We start from the raw sequence: 24,499 nt of genomic DNA, 5'->3' as shown, positions 1-24,499 counted from the left end.
ACTTTCGGCTCTTACATTTCTACATTGAACGCGGAGAGGCGGGGCAGTCACCTTCAATTTGCGTCTATTGCAAGTGGCAACACTGCTAAACGGAGACTATCAAAAACTGAATCTCGATCAAAACTTTCAAAAGCCTTTATAAGAATCACTCTTTCAATGCGCAGTACTGTAGTTCCGTTGTCTACGATTATTATCGTCCCAGCATTTTCCAGCTAAACACCAAGGTCATCACATGGAGCAAAATTGATGTGATAGAGAAGTTTGCTCATAGGAACCAGGTTTTGTCGTCCTCCTCCAGAAGTCACATTGCCTTTCTGCAGACAAGGTAGTGATGATACTCATCCATACCCCACCACAAACTCGCTGGGTTTATGCAAGGCAGGAAGCATGGTCTTGCCATGTTTGTCCATGAGAGATGATTGGAAGATGCAAAGTTCTGCATTGTGATAAATAGGTCTACTGTAACTGCATTAATGTCAATTGTAAACAAAATGTGGTTGAATCGAATCACTTTTTTTCTTTTACACCTTTCACTAATATGATCAAAACGTTTGAAAAATGCCATTCCATACAATGTAAAGCATACTCCGATCGGGGGACTTTGAACCTTTGATGTTGGATTTTCTACATAACGAAACAATTCAGATTGTAAAAAAAATGGCAAAGAAAATTATTACGACTAGAATGAAACTTGCCTCTCCTATCAGTTCGATGCTCTGTCTAGTCAGGTACTGGGATCCTATGTGCTTCACCAGACCTTGGTGTGTTGGCAGCAGTTTGTCATCTATTTGTATCCAGTTTGGAACTTTAGTTAACTGTCGATCCGTTTTGCTCAATTCGCACTTTTCCTCTAAGCTGAGATAGTTGTACGATTTACAACTGTAAAATATTCAGCATGCTGTTAATATTCTGAAGGGTTTTAATTCATTTCAAAATGCTTTTTGTGTTATGCATAATAATTAATAATATGTATCCTCTCTAATCTAATTCGTAGGCTACTAATACCACAAAAAAGCGCTCTTTGCGAAGCAAATTAAGTTTGTATTGATCTTCTCTCGCGTGATAATTTTATAGCGACAGTTGTAGCAAATTATAATTATTTAACGTTTAAGTTATGATACCTTGATAGCTATTACAATATAATTAACAGTCATTTTGATACTTTGTGCATACTTCTGTGAATCAAAAGTTGGAAAATTGAATACACTATTATCGAAGGATCCTTTCCAATACAGGGTAAATAAGCTTATTTTGTTATAAAATAATCAATAAGTGACCGTCAAACTCTCCAGCAGCCATGAATGGAATTAGTAACAATGGACATTTAATAAATATTTTACAAAATGTCAAAACAATGCAACATTAAGATAGACCTGCTTCGAGCAATGGTTGTTGCAACGTTTATTAGAAATTGACAAGATGCGCATTGACATGATGCGCATTGACACGATGCACATTAACATGATGCACATTGCCTTGATGCGCATTGACAAGATGCGCAAATGGTCAGTGAAGCAATAAAACAACTCATATGTTTCAGTTTTTTACTTTGCATTCATCAGATGTACGTTGCAGCTACTGCTAGAAACGATATCATTCCTGATGAACACCCAATCTAATCCCTGTTAGAAGAGTCAATATTTTTTTTAGTGCCGTAACTTTCAACCTATTTGTGCTCACGACCCCCTCTTTAAAGGACTATCAAGCTGACAGACCCTTGAAATGCCTAATTGGACTTTAGTTTTAATTTTCAGCACTTTTTTAAATGTCAATAAGCTACACTCACAGTCCCTATAAAATGCTTTTCGCAGACTTCTTGGTGATCCACGGACTACAGCGCAGGGTATGACATCCACTGCCGTCCGCCCCGTTAGCTCATTGGTTACGCGCCCGGCTCAAGATTACGCTGCGCTGGTTTGACTCTCCGGGTGTGCGCTTGAGCAACGCATATCAGGACTGCTCTTCATTCAGCGGCACCTAGTGAATGGAATAATTGCCCAACAAGAACACTTTAACAATCGGAAAACTTTACTCTGCCAATCTCGGTAACTGGCCCTGAGTCAAGAGCCTCTACAAGTATGTAAAACTACCAAGAATAACCTATCAAGGCTTTGTCAGTCCGAGGATAAAAATTCAAAAACCAAACCACTGGTTTATAAATTCAAATTTTAAAAATTCGTTTTCTATATTTCTTCTAGCCTACTCCATCACAAATAACTCACCGTCCATCTTGGAGACAGAACAATGCACACTGATGCACGTCATAACACGTCATGCTTCGGTAAAGATGCGAAGGGAAACGATACCCAACTTCACTTGAATCAGCTGATTTGCTTCTTTTAAAAGTATTTCTCGGAGCACGAATTTCCTCTCCAAGAATTACTAATTGTTTTGAACAAATTAAAATAAAAAGCAATAGATATGAAACGAGCGATTTCATATTTAAGCAGCAGAAGCCTGTATGCAACGTTAAATAATGAAATAGCCTAATCTGAACAACACTGTAGAAAGTTACTCCTGCTATTCACATAAGTAGGCCTATAGTTATCTGAAACTATTTAAAAGTTACGTTTTGTCCCCAGTAGTTAGTCGTATATGGCACAATTTACAACTGCAGACTGTTTGACCTTCTAACAGGTCTTCAGCAGCAATAGGTCTCTGATGTGGGCTACAAATGTTACAAAGAACGAAATGAAGACATTGCCAAATGTTAACACTTTGCTCCTCAAAGGGAGGCCGGATTTGGCCCCCCCCTCATATTTCCTTTAATTATTTGAAGCACAGTAACGCCATGCACTTGGTTTTTCTTGACTTTTCCTAAAATTGCCAGGCGGATCTGATGATATTAAATTTGATGCTAAAAGTTGTGTAGTTTTCTTGTAAATTCAAGATTTTGGTGAATTTTTGCTATTTCTAGCTAACTTCCAGCAAAGCGTGAAATGGATTACATTGCGATGACAAGCCATAAGCTCATAATTGCTTCGTGCATCGATATGCGCGAGCAGAGAGAAGCATTCTCTTGCTTTCTTTTGTTTGGTTTGACCTCAATAATACAAAGCGCGTTATTTCTTATGCTACAAAGAAAAGCCAGTGATCGCAAAGCTGTTAATTAGAAACAATAATAGCAAACGTTTTTTGCGTTATCAGCTCTACAAAGAAGAATAGCAATCCACGATCAAAATAGTAGACTATGGAGGCCACAAACTATTCAAAACAGTTGTTTCAAGCAGATAATATTCATTGACGAATAAAAAACGTTACAATAAGAAATCTTCTCTTGGATAAAGACACGAAAACTTGGTTTCGAAATAAACGTTCTATGGAAATGCTCTCATTGACAAAACTTGCAATTGAGGAAATGTATCACTGCAAATGCTTTTGGGAGAAGCCGGAGAAATAGCGTTTTTGCAAACAGTAATTGTGAGATACTCAAAATTATGAGATAGGCTTCATTTACACGTAGCAGCTAACTCGATGGCGTCCCTTCACTGATTTATGTCGCCTACTTGTTGTTATGTCCTGTATTTTTGTTTCACAGTGCACTGTGTTTTGTTCCAAAGAGCGCAAAATAAAGATGATAATGCTTCATCTACATTACAAAATATTTTGTAATGTAGGCCTACAAACAAAATGTACAATGTACACAATGTACATTACAAAATATTTTGTACTGTAGACGAGGCATAAAGTTAGGCGTCACATAAGACAAACAACAAATCAGCTTTCTTCATCATTGATTCAACATCTGAATACGTTGCGCCAATGTATAAGAGGCCGGCTATTGTGAAGACCCGCCATTTAGGCTATAAACGATCCGATTATACCAAAAGTGGGACAAACTAGTGGATCAAAGAATGAATAAACAATGCTGAGAAAACTAAATCTAAGTGACGAACAATACCGATGTCTTCATTTATCTTGGAAAAATGCTGCCCAAACTTATCAACAAAAAATACCGTAAATAACGGCAAGGATCCCGAAAGCAGAATTTGCTCAACTTTGGCATGAATTTAGTCAGACATCTACAGTAATAATTCCACACATACAATAACGGGCTCTCAACTGCTGTAAGATAACACGATGGTTCTGGTTCTGGGCGATTTGTGTAACAGTTTAGGGGAAGACACTACTTGAAATGATGCACCACACAAAAGATTTTCAATGAAGACTGAGTCTAAAAACCGATGTGGATTGTGCTGCACAATGACTTCAAGTTCAGGACAGACAAGGCACAAAAATATCACGATAAAAATAAAGACCTTGTGGGAGATTTTCGAGAATCATAACACGATGCAAATACCAAAAACGCATGGTTTGCATGCTGCTCTAAGCTGGCCGGCAACCACAAAGGTAGACAATACAGGCAGTTTATAATTCGATAACAGCGCAATAAACATTATAAATACGTAAACCGACAATTTTCTTTTACAAACGTTTTACGTCTAATAGTAAATTTTCCCTCAACAATTTTTTGTGAAGCACTTGCAAACCACGGTTTTATAAAATAATTCATCATTATTATTTTTTACTTCTCGGATATTGTAAAACGTCATCAGCAAAATCACAAAAAAAATTTCATTACTTCAATGTAGTAGGCCTAAGAATTTCTTATAGAATTGTAGCCACGTTGTTTCAACAAAGAAGCCATTTTTTAGCAATATAGAGTTATAGAAAATAATTTGCAATCATGCAAATGGTTGGAAAGAATCTAGGAAGTCTTCTCACAATCTGGCACAAAATGATTATGTTTATTGTATCTCTGTAAAATGTTTTACGACAAACTTTGAAGCTTCGTTATAATCATTTTTATCTTTGAAGTCAAAAGTTATTTTTTTTTTTTTGGCCAGAAACATAATCACTGCCTTGCTGATGTTGTCGATATTACGCGTATTTTTAGTGCTTCAAACAATAAGGACCCAGTCAGCAATCCAGTCCTTTTACATTGATTCAACATTTGTAAACGTTAAATTTATGTAGATTTGCTGACTGTGGGTTATTTCACATTTCCTTTGTTTACGCACGTTCCTCAATTCGCTGTTGCATTATTTCGACGCTGGCGGCAATTCGCTGTTGCATTATTTCGAATTGATTGACACAATCTTCAATAAAAAGTGAGCTTCGAACTTAGCTTTGTTGATATAAATGCTGTATTTTTTGTGGATGTAATTTATGAGTCATGTTTATAAACACCCGTAAGCGAAATGACTTATGATGTGGCCTGCATGATATTTGTGATGCGACTTGACACAAATCCACAATTTCAAAAGCACCTAATTTGAACTTAGAAATTTCAGATAATTTCAACAACTTGTTCAACTGTCTTCTCTCTACTAAAAATATTCATACTACAAACTCAATTGTAGACCTAAATACACAAACGAAGATGTAAACAGCTATTCAAGCAGGCTAAGGTGTTACTTATGAGAAATTTGGTTCCATAAAACTAGAAGCTAGCCATGAGTTTGGGAATGCATTAGTTTAGGATAAAAATGTAAGACAACAAACGCAGTTTTGTTTTTTTTTCAAATTCGTGTAACAATGTTACTTTGATTGTAACTATTTTAGAATCAGTGAGTAGCTTACAATAAGATTTGCTCGCAAGTCGTAAATTCTAATCAATGCAATGATTCGGCACACCGCACACACACTTCGTGCGTTCGATCGAGCTCTTTGTTATTCAGAAGTTTGCATGAAATCGGATTAGCACGGTAATTAAATAGCGGCAAGTTAAATCAAAATTGTCGTTTTTGGGTACCTTTGCAAAAATTGAAATATCAAGTTTAACATATAAAATTTTAAAATAATGACTTTTCAAACTTATATACAAATGATTTGCTTTCACACCAGTGCAACTTCTGTTCAAATAGCATCAGCGGATAACACGTAACAGCTGATTGAATTTGATCCAAAAACGGCCCCCCCTTGAGCAGTTAACTTCCAAAAAAACGTTGAAAAGCAAAGGGTTAATGACCATGGATAGCGATGTCAGATGTCAGCAATGGATACAGCGCTGTATAAAAACAAGCATCATTACTACTATTATCATAAACCTTATGATTTTACACTGGAGTTTGAAAAGCTAAACGATAAGTCATACATGAGAGAAAAGGTGATATTATTAATTTTGTTTTGTCTCCAATTATTTTACTCAATTTGACAAATAGTAGCCTGTGCCAATTGTGCTATAACCTATATTTAGCCTCGCGCCACTACTTTCAATCTACTATCATTGTCAAAGTAACAGAATTTCGACCACCATGAATATTTCATGAACTGGACAGATTAGCGTAGGCTACTTAAAAAAAGGTGTCAAAAGTAGCCTATTAACATTATCATGACCAGGTTAATCATGAAACGAAACAGAGAGGCAGGTGGGTTTTTATTTTTAGATTATTTTTTGGAAAAATAATGCAGGCTAGATTGTAAACGGTAATCTGCAACAACTCACAACTGCACAAAAGCACAACAGACCACAATATATAACATTCACTCTTATTATAGGTTATGATTTATAAAACTAAATTGAAACTAATCCAATCTATAACCATCAGCTATTTGCTTTCTTAATAATGCTTTGCAGTGATTTGCGATGCAGTACAAGCCCAGTGTTAAGCAAGTTAAGCCATCTTTTAAATATAAGACTATTTGAAAATTCTTTATGATGAGTTCAGTTTATATATAAAGTCAATAAACCAATGGTTTATTAAAACGAGGAATCGTAGAAATCTTGTATTTCTTTCACTTATTGGACTAAAGCAGGAGTCACCAACCTTTTTTGCATGCGGGCCACTTTGGCACTAAGGAGAGCTGTGGCGGGCCGCACTAATAAAATTTTCGGTAGTTTAACTCTACAGTAATGCTAGAAAAGAACGCATTTCGTACCCAATATCCAGCGTTACATGTTGTTCATACTTATGTTGTTTTGCGCACTTATAGCTAGGCGAGCGGTTTCATCAGAATATTCATCGCCAAGCAAGATTGGTGTTGTCACTTTGCTTCACAAAAGATATCTTGCAATTAACAGTTTTAGTAAACAAGGAAATGTTTGACACATCGCAATACAGGCAACAATACTTGCCTGCAAACATATCAGAAAAAAATTGGCTCCAATAACAGGAAAAAAGGAACCAGGCACCATGAAACAAACGCTTGTGGAAATCACCGAAAAAACGTTTCTATCGTAATTCATGAACAGTCTTCCCTCTAAAAAAGCAATGAGTTAGTTTTTCATCCTTTTTGTGAGAGTCTATAAAACCGTCTTTCTTGATTATTAGACAACTGTCACTTGTGGTGCTTATCAGCATGGCAAGATTAGTTGATTAACAACATTTTTCAGTACGAAGCTAAATATTTTCATAATACAACCAGAAAAAGTCTTTAAATTTATATATAATATTTTGCCAATTTATTATAACTTGAGTTAGCAAAACAACCTATTTTGCCAACAAAAAACTTGCATAAAGGGAACACTGCTCGTGAAACACAATAATGGTGAAACGCACACTAGTGTTTACATGACATTTACAAACTTAAAATAAGCAACCCTATATGCTCACAGACAATTTCGAAATTCGAAAACAGACGTTTTAATCAACCACTGGGATAGTGTGGCTGGACATCGCATTGGAACAACTTTAAGCGACCCCTACCTAGAACTACAATCTGATTGGTCGGTCAGTGGAATCGTATGCAAAGCAAAAATATGCTTCCGGAAAGTAGTTTTTGCATTCATGCTCTTTAACTCCTCAAGAAAAGTATTTTTGGTTATACTTATACGCTGATACCTTCCGCGGGCCGCACATAACAGCGTGGCGGGCCGCCAGTTGGTGACCCCTGGACTAAAGTACAAGCCGGCTACATAATCGACCGGTGACAGACCTGGTACAACGTTTGAAAGAGTGTTGGTTCAATACCGCGCAACAGCATGCGGTTTTGTCTTTTGCAGGGCGCTTAAGCATGCCTGAAGGTACAATGGCTGTTTTCTTTCTCGTCCACTTTTTCTAAATCTTCAACTACCGGGCGTGAAGCGTAGATACGATCAAAGTACGAGTATTATTGTATTGTATACCAACTGTACAGTATAATCTGTAAAAGTTGTGGAAAATGATGTTAATTATGTAAAAAACACAGACTGAGGAAAAAAGAATATTTTGAAACAATATTTCGTTTTAGCGCGTAAAATCGAACGTCTTGATTCCGGCTAAGGTTTTTTAGAAAAGCGTTTCACTTGAATCTAGTGATCTTGAAAGGAAGTTCAAATTACCACTTCAAAGTTAATCATGCTGATTCCCAACGGTAAGCCTAACCTTCCTTTCCGGCGTGCAAAGAATTCTAGTTAACATCGTTCTTTTGAAAACAAAAAACTTTTTAAAATGATTGTTTTTAAAACTTAGGATTGAAAAGGATAACAATGAGTGACATTTTAATTTTGCATAAGGATATCAACTTATTTTTTTTTACTTGGTTTTCATTTTACTTTGGTGACTTGTATTGTCAAGTTCGATTTTTTTTCAGTTTTTATTTTTCAAACCCTGGTTTACATCCGATGGATATAACTTTTCATCGTAGTTAAAGTAAGGGTATACCACATTGTCAAACAACTAAAGCCAAATATCCGTGTTCCACGGTGTTCGTTAGAAGAGCATGGTTGGTCATGTGATGGCAACTCGCCGTTTAAATTTTATGGTTGTCCATCAATCTACTTTGTAACCAGCACATGAAGTTTTTCTGGTCATTGTCAGAATTTTATAGCTCAAATAATTTCATTTTGCAAAATTATTTTAGTTTGAGTTAGTAAAATAAAAAACGATTTTTTTTTATTCCTAGTTGAGCACTGAGCAGCCCTGTTGCAGCCTATCTGAGGTTCGAGTTCAGTTTGTCAACTATCTAACAACTAATAGCCTAATCCTGTCAATGAGCTCAAACAAAAAAACTTTAATGTGAATTTATTACAATTTTTCTATTCCACATACTACAACGCTTAACACTGACAACACCACAGAAAATGTTTTGTTTATTTTCAAATTTACTAAATTGTTTCATCACATAGCATATTCCTTGCACGATCACGTCACGAATAAAAATAAACTGATCAATATTCTACCCCTGATACATGGGTCAATGATATTGAAACTGACATTTAAAAAACAAAATTTGCAAGAATATAAAACTCAGTGGAATCCGTTTAATAAATCCATAGATAACAAATCCATTTGCGCATTAAATCCAATTTCCTGTGGAACGGATCTTTGGTATTGCATATCAACGGTAGTTATTACATTCTAAAACCTTTACAGCCAGTTTTGTATATAGGCTATAGTTTTGTAGGCTATAGTATTGTATATACTGTATATATTTAAATGTGGCATCTACCGCTTATTAAATCCAAAATCTCAGTACGGTACTGAAAAAGAATTATTAAGCAAATTCTACAGTGGTATTTAACATTATGCAGAAACAAGAAGCTCATTAAGTATTCCGCTGATATCAACTTTCTTGAAATCTTCGTAGGACAATAGCAAGACACCTTCGTCATTCTTTTTCAAAGCGGTGAAGACTTCATCAGTTTTTTTAACTGCTCTATCCATTGCCGACATTGCTGATTTTGTTGCAAGGTGTTCCAGTCTATAGTAAGCCTGAAACAATAAGTTGAGATATTTTTGAGATATATTAGATTTATTTTTATTGAGGATTGGAACTAACCTTTTAAGGATTGGAACTAACCAGACACAGAGGAGAAACGTAAAGAACATGCATTACGGAATGCAAAACTCCGTTTTCCGCCTGCAACCAGTAGCGGTGACATGGGGATCCAAGGTTACGTTTTGACCCGATCCGAGATGAATTAAAGACCAGAAACTTTTCCAGAAAGCCAAAAAATTCAAAAACATCGTTTTGTAAATATTTGCATTAGTGCATATTTAGCGGTGATTTGTTTTTGAGGCCCAGACATGTCATTGGTAGGCTACCGGGCCCAAATTGGCCTCTCAACGACTCTGTCTACAACCCTCTGCTTAGAAGGGCAATGCTCAAATCGATAGTTTTTTAAGGTTCGTCACCAGTTCCTCTTTTAGCCAAGAGCCTAAACAAACCCTTAAGAAAAAGAAGATACGGATTAAGTATCTATCAGTTTCACCTATGATGCAAACGAAGGTGTGTGTTCAGCCATAAAATGTTGACTTTTAATGCAATACAGTTAATTATAGTACAGACATACCGGTACAATACAAAGTAACTTCGATAGGTTTAACATATTTTATTTGTAAGATGATGTAGCCTAAAGTAATTTCTGATGAGAACACAAGTAAGCTACGTGTCGTAAACGTTTGAGAGTTAATTTTAATTTTGTTTCATTTTCTTTATGTGATAAAATAAATGATGTTAAACTCATCGAAGTTAATTTGTTTTGCATGTCTGTGGTACAAAACAATGAATTCTCAACCAAAGATTTAACTGTGTATTATTAATAAAACAAATTTACAAGATGATCACAAGAACCTTTTATTTGTAACAAGTCGAACATAAATCTAAACACCTCTTACTGCAAAAAGAAACATTAACTCTTTTCTTGAAATGAATCCATCATCATCTTCATCCATCAACCGAAAAGCGAAATGAGTCTTCTCCTCCTTATCTCCGAGAGAAACGGCAGAAAGGCCACAAACGAATTCTTGGAAATCAATCACACCATTTTCATCAGCATCGTATGTCCTGCGATAACAATAGCTGTCAGCAAAGACTTTAGTTAGGCCTGTGTCATATTTTCATTGCTTAAAAAGAGAACAAGTATTGCCAGCAAGTAAATATAAGTAGAATTTACCGTTTGAAGAACTACACCATGTTTTTATCAGCATCGTATGTCCTGTAATGGCAACAGGTGTTAGCAGAGCCAGGGACTTTATCACAACCTTCAAACTTTAGCACTAAACAATGGCAAGCGAAGCACCTTCAACGTTAGTGTCTGCATCGTTAGAAGAACCTCCCGGCCAGCTTTTTGGTCATGCGTAAATGTCATGACGATTGACGAACTACATAGAGGCCGAGACAACGCACAATGGGTGTTCCAGACAATTGTTCACCAAATCAAGCATCATATAAAACCGTTCAGGTCTACTGAATCTTAGCGTATTACGTAATGAAATATTTCTAAAAAATGAGCAGATTGCACAATCGTTTGCAAGACCTGTAAAGCATTGCAGCTGCAGCATAACATTACATCATCGTTAAATCTTTAATTACTTGAACAGGTGTAAGCCAAACTTGAACAGGTGCTTGAATAACTTATCATTGCTTATCATTACTACGTCACAGTAGCTGCCTACTTGCGTTTGAAATATTGCAAGCTATTCTCGTCATTTTTTAAATTGTTGCTTGAAGAGTGGTCGAATATTTAACCGTTTGCTTTGTGCTTGCCAGCTGGACAAAATTTCCGTCTTTATCCAAGTAATTTGCATTGTAGTGACAAGTTTTAGTGGCGTACGGTGTTGCGTCCCAATTTCGACAGCCAGTGGCTATTTTTACAGAAATACGATTCTCGAATAGACGTTTCCAGAAGAGTGTTTCTTTCGGTCATTACATACAGACGAACGGATCTGGGAATCTTATGTTACAATTTTCCGACAAAGAGATTATGGTTTACCGCTGTGACCATAAATAATAAAGACGATTCTCTGGCTAGAGTTTGTACGGAAGCACGGGCAAGACATAAATAATAAAGACGAAGTTGTTGGTTGGTAGTCTACAGAAGCAAAGAATAATAAAGACGAAGTTGTTGGTTGGTAGGCTGCAGAAGCACAATGGGATTGTTAAAACTGAGGGCAGATAGTGACTTCATAGTGTCATTGTGTTCAGTGAAATTGCTCTGCAGATGCTTCCATTTTGCAGTGCGCTTAGTTCAGGGCAGTTGGGAACTATTTCGCTTCAACGTATACCTGTGCTTAGTTAGAAATTAGAACTTAAAAGTTAGAAGTCTAAACTTGGTAGGAAAGTGATTTATCGGTGTCCTTTGTCAGCATAAGGATGAGATAGACCGACATTTGAAACAGAAACAGCCTACTTTGATTGGTTTTGGCGCTTCATAATTATGATTTTTAATCGTTTCAAAATCCAAGCAATTTCATTTTAGTTGTCGTCGTATCCAGTCTTACACCCGGTGGTTGAAGCTTTAGATTAAGTGGACGAAAGGCAAGGAAGCCAATCTTCGTGTCCACCTTCAGGCATGCCTTTAAGTGTCCTGCCAAAGACACAGCCGCATGCTTATGAGCGATGTCGAACCGGCGCCCTCTCGATCGCCGTTTCAGCGCTCTCACCACTCGGCTATGCACTATGCAGCCGACGTCATTCAGTTGTGCGGTCGTAACGAAAGCGAAAAATCTCAGAACGTAATGAGCTGCCTGACTAAGTTTGACCCAACACGTCTGACGCTTATAGGAATAAGATCACCAGCTGAGCGTATGAGGCTGCTATACAAAACTACTAGACTAGGCTACTATAGTTTGAGAATCTCAAATAAGCAGTAGAAGATTGTAGCACGATTGTTACCACGTAGAAGATTGTGAAATCTTAGATAATGTGAGAAACATAGCTAGCTTGGCGTTACCACCGGAAAGCTGCCATGCTAAACCTTACACATTGCGGTTGTAAATCTTAGCCTGAAGAAACATAAATAAGAAAGAAAGGTTTCATACCTGAAGGCGTGCTTTGCAAAGCCTACTGCATCCGCATCCGGATACTTTTCTTTGTAGGTTTTTATGAAATCTTCTTTGTTAACTGATTTTGAGGAGTATCTGGTTTTGAACACCTTATAAAGGTCCATGATTTCTTGCTGTGAAAACCCAGTTTTGCCTACAATTTCTGATAAATTTTTTGGCTTAGATGACGAGCCTCCCATGTTTAATAATTTTCAAGGAAACTTTGAACTAAATTATCATTAAAATAACGAAAGTCAAAACTCGAATTAGTAAAAATTATAAAAGTTCAAATGATTTGCTGTAAAAATATGAAATGTTATTGCGTGTTGTTAATCTTGCGCAGGGTTGATACCTTTAAAAGACGACGATTTGATACCAGTTCCGGTTCACATTCAGTTCCAGTTCACAGTCACCTCACACCTAGACATTTGCAGCTTTCAACAAGTTTAGCTAAAGGTGATTTAATACAGGCCTTCTCAAACTATGGCTCGTGACCCTAAACAGGGTCGCAAAACGTAATTTTTGGGTGGTCATATAAATTAAAAGTGGGCTTTATCGGGTAGTTAACATTGTAAACTGTCCAACAAAGGATCACATGAAAAATTTAATTTCTTAAATAGAGTCGTACACTAAAAAGGTTTGAGAAGCTCTGGTTTAATAATCATATTTTGTTTTAATTACTTTGTTTTTAATCAGAGGCATGAACAAAACGAAGACTGAAATTTTCCTCTTGCCTGTGGATCAAATCGTTCACAAGTCTTTAAATGTAGACAGTTTTCTTGGCCGATGAAGAAAAAATATCTGTCATAAGGTAGTTCATTTCAGTGTGTTATTATTTCTGACCATTACAACCAAAATAATGCATGCCTTCAAGCGAAAAAAAAGCAAAGAATTTTTTCTAAAAACAGGGAGTATTTTAATTTTGAACAACGTTTGTGAGCATCATGTGTCGTAGATGAAAAATGTCTTACAACCATTCGGTTTTGAAATGTAACAATAAAAAATCATGTACTTCTAGACTACCTAGAAGGTAGTCTAGAAGTACATGAAAAAATCTACCACCTTCTTAACAATTAGTTTGCTTGCGCCATTACTCAAGACATGACCAGATGATTTGATCACGTGCAAGAAAACGTAACGTTATGAGTTATGTCACTCCTGATGATCAAAACTCTGATGACATTTTCTCGGCATTTCTGCTTGAAATTATGCTGCTGTAAATATCATAGACTGAGATACCATCATGGACTGCGATATTATCATAGACCATTATATTATTGATATATCATTGAGAATATGGTTCAACAAATTCTCGATGGTTCAACAAAGCAAACTCTCTACCAAAGTTTTATGATATATCATTGTTGAACATAAACTTATATATTATCATAAGCTGTTAGAGGCTATCATCATAGATTGCTATACTATCATAAAATACTGATTTCTATATTGGGTTGTTATGTTATATTAACAACGCAGGGCTGTTCAAACATCATATTATTCCACTTTTTTGTTTTATTGCCCCTCTTCGTACGACACCATCAAGTTAGACGTTTCTCGTCATTCTATGTTACGTAATAGAACTGTTCTGACAACGTCAAAAGACGTCGTACCAAATTAGCAGAGTCTCTAAGTGGGTCAATGAAGATAAAAGTCAAAAGCTTCCAGTGTTACTAAAGCGTGAGATCTACCGCTTCATCATCCATCCCAATAGTGACTTAACAGTAAAATCTTTATTTGCTTCCTTTTAAATGTTCATGTCAGGTGGCATTCTAAATAAACAAATATCGGTCATCTTTACATTGGTTTAACGTCAGCAGACGCTAAATCAATGTAAAAACGACCAATTTTGCTGTATGGGATGTAGCGGTAGACCTCAAGCTATAGTAGCACCAACGCTTTATTCAACATTTGTTCTTTTCAATACTTTTCCATAGTTTTGATCACCTAATTTTTGAAGGTTTTGTACATCTTAGAATGCTTCTCCTTTTGATGGCTTCGTTTATCATACTGCTGCTGCCAACCATGCTACTCACTCCAAGATATTCAAACTAGTAGCCTACCTGCAAAGTTATGGCAGCTCAGTGCTGCGTGTTGTAGGTTAGGCTGCACTAGAAAAGGTTTCGAATTCCAACGTCGATTGGAAAAAACAAGTAAAATTGTTTTGGTGTTAGACACATGCTGTCCAGTTCTATTCTCGCTTAAAGCAGCGGTTCTTAACCTTTTGCCTTGTCGGCACCCCCTTCTAGGATTGGCTGAAAAGTAATAGTCGCCTACAATTCAAAATTTTTGTTGAATTCTGATAAAAACAACTTTGCTGCTTACGTCGTATTGTAACAAATCAAAAAAAACAACTTGATATTTCAGCATCCTCGCACCCGCCTAGGCACAGGTCTCGCACCCCTTAGTGGTGCGTGGACCCCTGGTTAAGAACCCCTGCCTTAGACTATGCTTGTAATCATATGCCAGTTGCAAACACTGTCGTGCGCGTATGTGTACGCTACCATATTGCAAAAAAAAAACAATAACATGACTCGTTTGGTCTCTTCCGCAACTATTTTTAAGTCTGACAGCTTTGGAACTTTGGTCGCTTTAACTTTATACTACTGTAGTTAAAGCAGGATATGCTGAATCGGATAGAATAAAGAACGATGGCGCGATATAGGCTTGAAGCAATAAATTGAAGGCTGAGACCCACTACAAAAATCCCTTCTTTTCGTGTTACAGAAGCCCTGTCTGCATGGCAAGAGTAGCCATATGAATGCCTAATGTAAGTTAGACCTGCAAGCTTGTAAAACACGCTGTTGATTCTTACGCAGTTACCAGGTGTAATTAGTTTTGCATTATGTTTTAATATTCTACTGGACATACGAAAAGCTAACAGGCTGATCTCTAGCGATTGATTCTTCGCTTATAGCTTGAGATATGACAGTTTTAATACTACAGCCAGAAGGTAAAGCAATTTGCGTTGATGTGTATTTTTTGTTGACACAAACACTATGTCAATATGGGCATCGCCCACGAATAAAATGTTTGGATAAACCTATGCTTGTTGACCCAAAACAAATTAATATCATTGTTTATACACAATATGGCAGGTTAACCAGGACCGAATTAAACCCAGGGTATGAGACCTTGAATCGGAATCACTCCCCATGCAAACTTTCAAGCTATTGTAGCAGTATCTTTATTCTTTTCCTATCAAACAATTGAGAATCTCTGGACAAGCTTAAATGGATGAGCCCTAACACAAAGGTGAGCCCTGCAGCCAGAGGTGTGAAAAGTGGTTCACACTCTTTGCATATGTAAGTTATTGAATATCAAGCTTCTGCAGCAGTGTTTCCATATTTTTTCTTTTAAAATGCAAAAAAAATTAAACTAAAAATGAATGGGCCGTGAAACGACCTCGCCAACTTTAGGCTGTGACCTTCTAGGACGGGAGATTAATACGGTCCTGTTCACAATTGCCTGCGTAGCAGTGTGAGGGGGGGTCACCGCACAAGCAAATTTAAAAACCAATAGGCTATTACGGTATTTTCTGCATTTAGTTGGCGTTGATGGATAGGCTCCATGGATCTTCGTTTTTGCTTGGTAACTTCAACTACGGATTATATAGCCTACTGCACACATCTTCACCTCCGTATAACCACAAAAATAAAACAGTCTCACAAAAACCTTGTTTTTCATTAATTGTACCTTACAGAGACATTGCGGTGTTCGGTGTTCCCAATGTAAGGTATAGGCTGTGTCCTGCTAGTTTCCTATAGGTTCCTTGTTGTTACAGAAAACAGAATGATTTCGTCCGCATTGACAGCGTTTCAAAATAAACAAAGCACATTTTAGGCCTACCAAAAGTAGGCCGCGATAAATTAGATTGTAGGAGTGCAGAGCATATGGCTTACTCAGCCAGCCAAAGCTTACCAACTAATGTAAGCGTAGAGCTTAGCCTCCAGCTGGTCGATGGTAATGTTAATTTTTCCAACAGTTGACTGCTCTAAGAGAGTCTAAGAGAATTGACTTCTCTAAGAGGTCTGCAGACCTATAAGGTGATGAAGCAATGACTGAATTAGTGTGAAGCTAAAAGATTTTGAGCGGCCGGTAATGGCTTAGCTTAAATAATTTCCTGTTTAGGAAGTAAGCTAGACGTTGTGTTTTGATGCGAAGTAGGGGTGTTTAGACCACACAACAATTTGTTTTATAAAATAATTCGTTTTAAAGTAAATCTAGGCTAGGAATGCATGAACATTCCTTGCCATTGATTGTGTCCACTTTTTTAAATTTTAAAGTTTGTGGGCCTTGTGAGGCTCTTGCCAAACTGCAGTTTGATAGGTTTGCCCACCCCTGGCCTATAGCTAGTCCGACACAAGAACGTTGGCTATGGAGCAGCAGCATATTGTCTTGAATAGACATCGGTAGAGTTTGCGAGAAGGTCAGGGGGTTACTTCTGTTATTCGCGATGAATATTAAGGGACCACCCCTTTACAGGAAGAGCAAGAACTGAAAGAAATTGCCACGTAGTCTATTTGTAAATTTCACATTGTATTCATAAAGTACTTTCGTAGAAATAATGTGGTTGATTCCTTTAATAAAACCTTTCTGCTACTGTAAAACTCAAGTAAACTATGTCTCCTTGAAGCGGTTGACTGCCTCAAATCAATTAGATGTTATTGTAACGAAATTGGTTTCTAACCATAAAAATGAGGCTGAGTAACTGTTGTTGCGTGATTATTGCATCATGGTTGAATTCAATACGGACTAATTTTTGTAGATAGACCACAACTCTTCATTTTTGTTAGAAACTTCTTCTTACTTTGATCAACTTATATTTCTCCTTGAGGAGATGTATTTTTAGAGGTATCTTGTTTAAAGGACAGGGCTTTTTATTGGCGCCCTGCCTCAATTAGCCTTTCAACGGGTCTGAGACTGTTGTCGGTGTTGCAATCGAGGAAAATTTTATACTGAAAATTCGGTCTTAGGCACGTCAGCTATGCTATGCTTGGCGTACATTGTCAGCAGCACGTCAAAACCTCTGCTATGTTTGGCCTGTATTTTTGTTTGCTGTTATGGCCATAAATAAAAAACAAACTGTTAGTTGAGACTAATACTGGGCTAACAGGTTCCATAGCTTACTCGAAAGTAACAGGTACCTTTCTCAGAAACCGATAAACTATGATCAGAATGATCTTTTACCTTTCTTATAGGCTACAAATATTTTTTAATTTCCATAAATCAAGAAAAGGAGGTGAAGTGTTATACATTCAGCGTGTCCTAAGCATTGACGTAAACCAGCAAGCAGCCTAACCGGAAAGGCTCCCGTGTTTGAAACCTGCAGCAAGTCATGTCGTTTAATTAAAACCTGATTTAATTTCATTGGCCATTTTCAAAACAAAAATGATCGAGGAACCAACATTCACAAAGGTAAGCTAGCCTGGACTTCTCAAACCTTTTTGTTCGCGAGCCCTTTTAATCTCCTAAAATGTTTCGCGGCCCCTTACGATTAAAACGACGAACAGTGCGAAATATACATTTGTGATATTTATTGAAAAGCTTAAATCTAACGAAAACCAAAAACAATTTACCGGCACTCAGTTCAGTTTGTTTTTATTTATTTCTGACTATAACAACGCAAAACAAAGAGCAAACACATTTATTCAGTGTGATGGGTGTGACTGCTCTCTGCCACAAAGCAAGTCCAGCCGTGGCTCAGTGTTTGTTAATGCAGGTCTCAAGGCGGTTTCAACATTGTATAGGATGGAACGGTAGGCGAAGTGAGAACATTTCAGATAAATCAATTGAAATTTTGGTTTCCAGAATCCAGATGTTCAATTTTTTGATGAACGCATCAATTTTAGATTTCAATGCAAAATATTGATGTTTTCTCCTAGGAGGGCAAATTAAATCCGTTCAGTTTTTCAAGCAAATCTCACATTTGCCATAATTTCATAAGCTAGATGTCATTGCGAAAGTGATGGACCAAGACTGAATTTTATTCTGTTGGAAAAATCACGATTTCGGTTTTCAACGTTAATTGGCTAGCCATTTTAAAGCTTTAACTTTTGAAAGCCACCTCACTTTACGATGCAATAAAAGAGTTTTTAACTCCGATTCTAACTTATTTCACCTCATAAATTTTCAAAAATACGGTATCTTTAGGTAGCCATGGGGCAGCCTATTGAGTGCGCGAGTAAAGTTAATAACTGTCACAGCATCTCGCACAAAAGTGTTAAATATGCAGTACTTTGTGCAAATTGCTACACTTTCTGCAACCCTTGAAGTACGTTACGCGACCCCCAGTTTGGGAAGCCCTGGGCTAAGCTATGCGGTATGAAAAAAGAATAAGTTACTACTTCTAGTAGCCTAGAGGTTTTAATTAGTTGGTGCAGCAAACAAACGCAATTCATTGGAAACACCAAAACCAATTTCAATAATAACAACAACACGAATAATTTCAACTATTATTTAATCTTAAACTTTAGTAGATGTTGTGGTGACTCTGAGGCCTATTGTAGTATAGGCCTACTAGAGCTCAAAAAGTTTACCACATGACTATATCTTTCAGCATCTCGTGAAACCAAACGCTGATCCTGTGATTGTAAGCGCCTTCATTCACCGCTAAAACATTGTAAACGTAACATATTCACAACATTTAGGCTACTACTAAAGTTTTGACGCACCAATGATCGACTATAAAACTTCATATTAGCAAGGCTATATATTCTCACTTTCTTTGTGTAATCCTACAAGTGTAGACTACAATAGCCTGACAATATGCTGGCATGGTCGTTTGCAATGAGTCATCAGAAAATTTAATAAGTTTCAACAAATTGAATCTTCTAAAGATCACAACAATCTTCTCCTTTCTAGGCAGTGAAAATCGCATATTTTAATTAAAAATAATCATATCTCTAAAAAGGAGGGTCCTCATCAACAAAACATAGTGTTCGCCGGCCCAAGCGACACACCGGCAAAGTACCAGAGTTTTCGGCTTATCTTTCCTTGACCCCGAGGACTGATAACAATGTATCGCTTTGCAATACAATCCAAAAAGCAAACGTGCAATCCCAAAATTCATTGGGAAGCAGGAAAAAAGCACATTTTTGTGTAAACTACTGAAAACGATATGACTGGGTTGTCGTATATCCATGCTGATCTCCAAATCATTGAAGATTTAGATCTATGCTTAACCTACTTTAGGTGTCTTTGTTGAGAATTCGTTCCTGTTTTGTTGGTGAATATCTTGTTAGAGATAAAAGTAACCATCAATTTACATTTTTTACGGTAGGTAGCTTATCTTTAACATTTCAGGTTTAACATTTCAGGTTTTCAAGATGTTGCAGATAATTCAGACAACAATCTAGCCTATCGGGTAACAACGACACCCCCGCGAAGAAAACACTTAGACGAGATTTACAACGAACCCACAAAACTGTCTGTAGCATAGTAAAACGTTGCAAAAAAAATGGCGCATCTTTGTTTCCTTTTACCATGCACACCAGATAATGTATTCCTTAACATGCGCCATTTTTTGTGCAACATTTTTGTATGATGAAGACAGTTTTGTATGTTCGGTGTAAATCTCGCCTTACTGTAGTTTTGATTAACAAAACGTTTTACAATAACACGTCAATCGAGTCTTTGTCTATGAATAAAGAAACACAAGTATATGCTATACTCGCAGCTAATTAAGAAATCCATCTACTGCAGAGATCTGATGCTATTTTGGTTCTCCTGTGCCACCACTAACTTGCAGCAGCAAAATCAGATTTGGATCTTCTCCTGCCGCCATTTTGAATTCTTCCAATGTTATTTTCGAGTCTCCGTTTTTGTCCATTCTCTCAAATATTTGATCCACCCGCTGCTGGGGAGTAAGCTTATCAGCAATTACTTGAGATAGTTTTTCCTCGCCAACCATTCTGTAAATCGCCTAAAAACACATAAAAGAGGAAGTTAGCCTATATAAATATGTCTCAAAATACGTAAATACGTTGCAGAATATCCATAGGCTATACACACTACACAGGGTTGTGTTAACCGGACCCCCTTTCCGTCTGAAGAGGTTACCGGCGTCCAAGCTTTTTTGGCCATTTAAAATTTAAAAAAAAGTAAAAATAGTACCTCATATAAATCAACAAATTAAAAAAGGGAATCATATATCTTCATGCAAGCCTTCATGTACCGTAATTATTTCCAGCATTTCTTTCTTTGTCACGTGACCGTTATTGTCCTGGTCATACATGTTGAAAGCCCAATCCAGCTTTTCCTCGAATGACCCCCTTGACGTCACAGAGAGGGCGCACATGAACTCTCGAAAGTCGATAGTGCCATCACCGTTGTTGTCAAAGGTTCTAAATCCGTATCAGCATAATAGTATAGCTAGCCTATGACGTCATGTACCGTAATAATGTTTACGTACTTTGTAACTATCCACAATAGGCTATAGCCTACTCCTACAGTATAATAATTATAATGATTCATCTTCATTATTATACGTCAAAAAAAAAAAACACAATTGGTGGCATTTTAAAATTTTTATATGAGTCAATCTGAAGTCAAACTAGACAACTTTTGTCGCATCTAAACGCTCGACGATATGCGTAGGCCAGGGGTGTGCAACGTGCGGCCCGCGGGCCAAATGCGGCCCGCGAAGAAAAATTGTGCGGCCCGCAAAGATGTGCCAATTTTGAATTGTGTGCGGCCCGCGAAACGTGTTTATAATTTAGTTTAGTCTGGTACGTGTGAACAATTCATTGTGGAGTGAATTTCGCACCTTCTGTTAACCATTTTAGAAATCTCCCAGCGGCCACCGCTAATCCATTGTGTTTAATTATCTGGAACGTAAAAATGTATGGTCACATAAAAGGCTTTATGAACAAATTACGACTTCGGAAAGCTCACATACAGATAGGAAATCTTTTCCACTTTCCAACTTTGAGAGACTACGGAATGCATTCTGAGAAGAGAACTAAATTAAAAAAATTGTTGTATGAATTTTTGGCTCTTCAAGGACTTCAAATCTCATGAACATTTGTTTGACATATTCTCTTCGCCATTCAACACAGACATTGACAAAGCACCAGCTGATATCCAACTTGAACTGATTGATCTTCAAGAGAAAACGGATTTGAAAGCAAAGTATTTGGAAATGAATCTTGGCGATTTTTACCGAAAACATCTCAACCAAGATGACTTTCCACATTGGAAACAATCCATTGCTTCAAAAATGGCTCTTTTTGGCTCAACGTATTTGTGTGAAGAATTTTTTTTCTAAAATGGGCGTCATGAAATCTCCCTATCGATCGGTTCTGACAGACGAACACTTGGAAAATGGACTTCGAATTGCCAGCACTTCCAGTAAATTTGGAAAAAGCCGTCAGGAAAAGAAGCCAGCTGCAAACTTCTCACTGAACTCGGTTAAAGACGGTTTAATAATAAATTGGAATAACAGTTTTCTTCAGAAATTTATGCGTCTTAACTTATTATTTCTGCTAGGAGATAACCTCTAATAATGCCAAAAGAATAACATGAATAACAAAAAAACTACTTTTTTGTGCCTGCAACTACTAAAAAGCATATGTTAAATAAACGTGCGGCCCGCGGTTTCACCCAGATATTTATATCTGGCCCTCCTGTAATAAAGGTTGCACACCCCTGGCGTAGGCTATTGGTAACTTGCAAGTTGCTTCAGCAGATGAGGCTTATTACTTAACCAATCAAAGGGCAAGATTTACAGTTGACTGTAGTCATGCAATTCATGCACACTAGAAAGTGAATTAAACGAACGCTTCACCGTCGCCAACTTGAAAATAATCCTTTAGATGACGTAGATTCAATTCCCACCACTGCTATTATTCTTTTTTTCTTTTGTAATTACTAAACAAAGTTCAAAGCAAGAATCAATTAACTCTCTGGCTGAGTGCTAGAAGGCTCACAATGCTGCAGTCAGCTGGTTCATAGAGAAAGTTCAGATTGCCAATATGGTACGCCGACTGTTGAAGATTTAGATCAAGTGAACGAGAAGACAATGAAGCCAATTCTCGTGTCCACCTTCAGGCGTGTATTTAATTGTTCTGCCGAAAATATCATCGCGTGTTCTTCAGCTGTATCGAACCAGCGCCTTTTTGACAATCTTACTAGGGCTTTTACTACTTGGCTACACAGTCGACAGAACCAAAGCCTGTCAGAGGTAGACGAGAAAAACATCGACTGAAAGTTTATCACGGGGCTATAACCAGGGGTGTGGAGTCGGACAAAAATATACGACTCAGACTCCTCAGTTGATAACTGGTAGACACTTTAACATAAAAAGTTTTGTATATGTTAATATATATAAATATAAAAACTATTAACAAATCAATCAAAATAAATGTATTCCAAACAATTTTTTTTCTTCATCGTGTTTTATCAAGTCGGAGTCGGCCATTTTTTTAACTCCATCTCCGGACACGCCAAAATCCCACCAACTCCGACTCTACAGCCCTGGTTGTAATAAGAGTTAAAGTCTTTTTAGCGAGCTTAACCACATGCTATCCCATTTATCCTGAGTGCCTTGTGCAAGAAAAGACACAACCGGTATCGTTGTTAAATGTTGAGTATGACCAGACTTGTAATCAAATCTGGACCTACCAGCAGTAGAGTCGAAGGCGCTAACCATTCAACCACTGAGCTGGTGTACGTGAAAGCAATTTTCAAAAACTAGCAATAATTGTCCAAGCGACTGTTTCTTTTTCAGTTTACGAATTACGTTTTTCAAATCATGAATTTTTAACGATGAAACGAATTACTGTAGATGACGTTTCAAGCCAATAGCTCAAAGCTGCAAGAAGCAGCAACACGCTACCAAGATTGATTACCGGATTAGTCTCTTCTATTGGCATTGGACCTATCTTGAAAATTAGAGCTTACTGTGAGCGTCGTAGTTCTTTTATATTTAAATTGTAGCCGCTCTACCCAGAGGGGGATTTTGAAACAATTGGAAGGATTACACCTAATTGCAAGAAATGAAACATAATACGAACAGCCAGCTTGAAGAAATTCAGATGTAGATCACAAGATTTGGGCGTTTTCTTTTAAAAAAATGATACTTTTGTTCAGCTTGGCACAGGATCTTATATTTTTCAATTTATTTTTATATTTTTGGAAGTGTGAATAAATCTGTCTCTTAATCTATTGCTGAAATTTAAAACCGAAGCTAATTGAGGCGTAATAAATAAATGCTTGCCAGCTGTTGCACGATTTGAATTAAATACTTTTAGCTGTTACTCCCAAAATAATGCATTTTTAGCACAATTAAAACCTTTTATAGTTGGCTACACTTTTTTGGCCTAAAATATATTTCTGCTCTTTTGAGGAAATGTTTGACAACAATACTGGATTACCTGAAACAATGTCTGGCAAAAGCCGATGCGTCGCCACTCGGGAAAAATTCTTTATAAAGTTTTTTAAATTCATCTAAAGTTAATTTTCCACTTGGGCAGTCTCTCTTGAAGGACTTGAACCACATCCGGATCTCCTGTTCCGTGAAATCCGTCTGTTCTGCCAATTCCTTTATGTCATTGGGGTTGATCTTAGAATGTTGAGTTCCCATTTGAATTATTTAAAGAAATACGACAATGCTAGATATATAGCTGAAAAGAAAATAATGATTAAATCAAGATGCTTAACAATCGTACACCGAAACTCGACTGTAACTTTTTTGATAAACATGACAACCATCCAGCAGGCCGCTAATGGATAAGATGCAACCTCACATACGCTTTAGACAACATTGAATACTTTGCTAACATTATAGTAGATACAGTCTTAATTTATAC

At 37.0% G+C, this 24,499-nt stretch overlaps 2 protein-coding genes across 3 annotated transcripts; both read right to left on the bottom strand.

Moving 5' to 3' along the window:
- Window positions 1-8,930: 8,930 nt before the first annotated feature.
- Window positions 8,931-12,982, bottom strand: LOC145765446 (hippocalcin-like protein 4). Of its 2 annotated transcripts, none has more exons than XM_082577267.1 (3): window positions 12,687-12,982; window positions 10,542-10,710; window positions 8,931-9,635 (listed from the first exon to the last, which is right to left on the bottom strand). In XM_082577267.1, the coding sequence occupies exons 1-3, from the start codon at window positions 12,887-12,889 to the stop codon at window positions 9,447-9,449; spliced, it is 561 nt and encodes a 186-aa protein (XP_082433393.1). In that variant the 5' UTR covers window positions 12,890-12,982; the 3' UTR covers window positions 8,931-9,446. The 2 variants fall into 2 exon arrangements, with proteins under 2 accessions (XP_082433393.1, XP_082433394.1); XM_082577268.1 differs by having other exon boundaries at window positions 9,518-9,635; window positions 10,535-10,710.
- A 5,247-nt stretch (window positions 12,983-18,229) lies between these two features.
- LOC145764484 (visinin-like protein 1) lies at window positions 18,230-24,281 on the bottom strand. Its single transcript, XM_082576098.1, has 3 exons — window positions 24,065-24,281; window positions 20,866-21,034; window positions 18,230-20,613 (listed from the first exon to the last, which is right to left on the bottom strand). Exons 1-3 carry the CDS (start codon window positions 24,271-24,273, stop codon window positions 20,404-20,406), a joined length of 588 nt encoding a protein of 195 aa, XP_082432224.1. The 5' UTR covers window positions 24,274-24,281; the 3' UTR covers window positions 18,230-20,403.
- Between the last annotated feature and the right edge of the window lie 218 nt (window positions 24,282-24,499).

The sequence above is a fragment of the Aplidium turbinatum genome, chromosome 2 (genome assembly GCF_918807975.1).
Source record: "Aplidium turbinatum chromosome 2, kaAplTurb1.1, whole genome shotgun sequence".
In the NCBI taxonomy this organism is placed as follows: Eukaryota; Metazoa; Chordata; class Ascidiacea; order Aplousobranchia; family Polyclinidae; genus Aplidium; species Aplidium turbinatum.
The sequence above is the reverse complement of the archived record's forward strand: the minus strand, read 5'-3'. Positions and strand labels throughout refer to the sequence as shown.

Bases quoted from the DNA above. Each gene is read 5' to 3' on its own strand.
- LOC145765446 (XM_082577267.1), bottom strand. From the start codon at position 12,889: ATGGGAGGCTCGTCATCTAAGCCAAAAAATTTATCAGAAATTGTAGGC. The intron at 10,711-12,686 runs GTATGAAACCTT...TTGTTATCGCAG, and splicing joins TTTGCAAAGCACGCCTTCAG to GACATACGATGCTGATGAAA. The intron at 9,636-10,541 runs GTAAGAGGTGTT...TTATTGTTTCAG, and splicing joins AGTTAATGTTTCTTTTTGCA to GCTTACTATAGACTGGAACA.
- LOC145764484 (XM_082576098.1), bottom strand. From the start codon at position 24,273: ATGGGAACTCAACATTCTAAGATCAACCCCAATGACATAAAGGAATTG. The intron at 21,035-24,064 runs GTAATCCAGTAT...ATACGGATTTAG, and splicing joins TTTGCCAGACATTGTTTCAG to AACCTTTGACAACAACGGTG. The intron at 20,614-20,865 runs GTACATGAAGGC...ATGTGTTTTTAG, and splicing joins AAATGCTGGAAATAATTACG to GCGATTTACAGAATGGTTGG.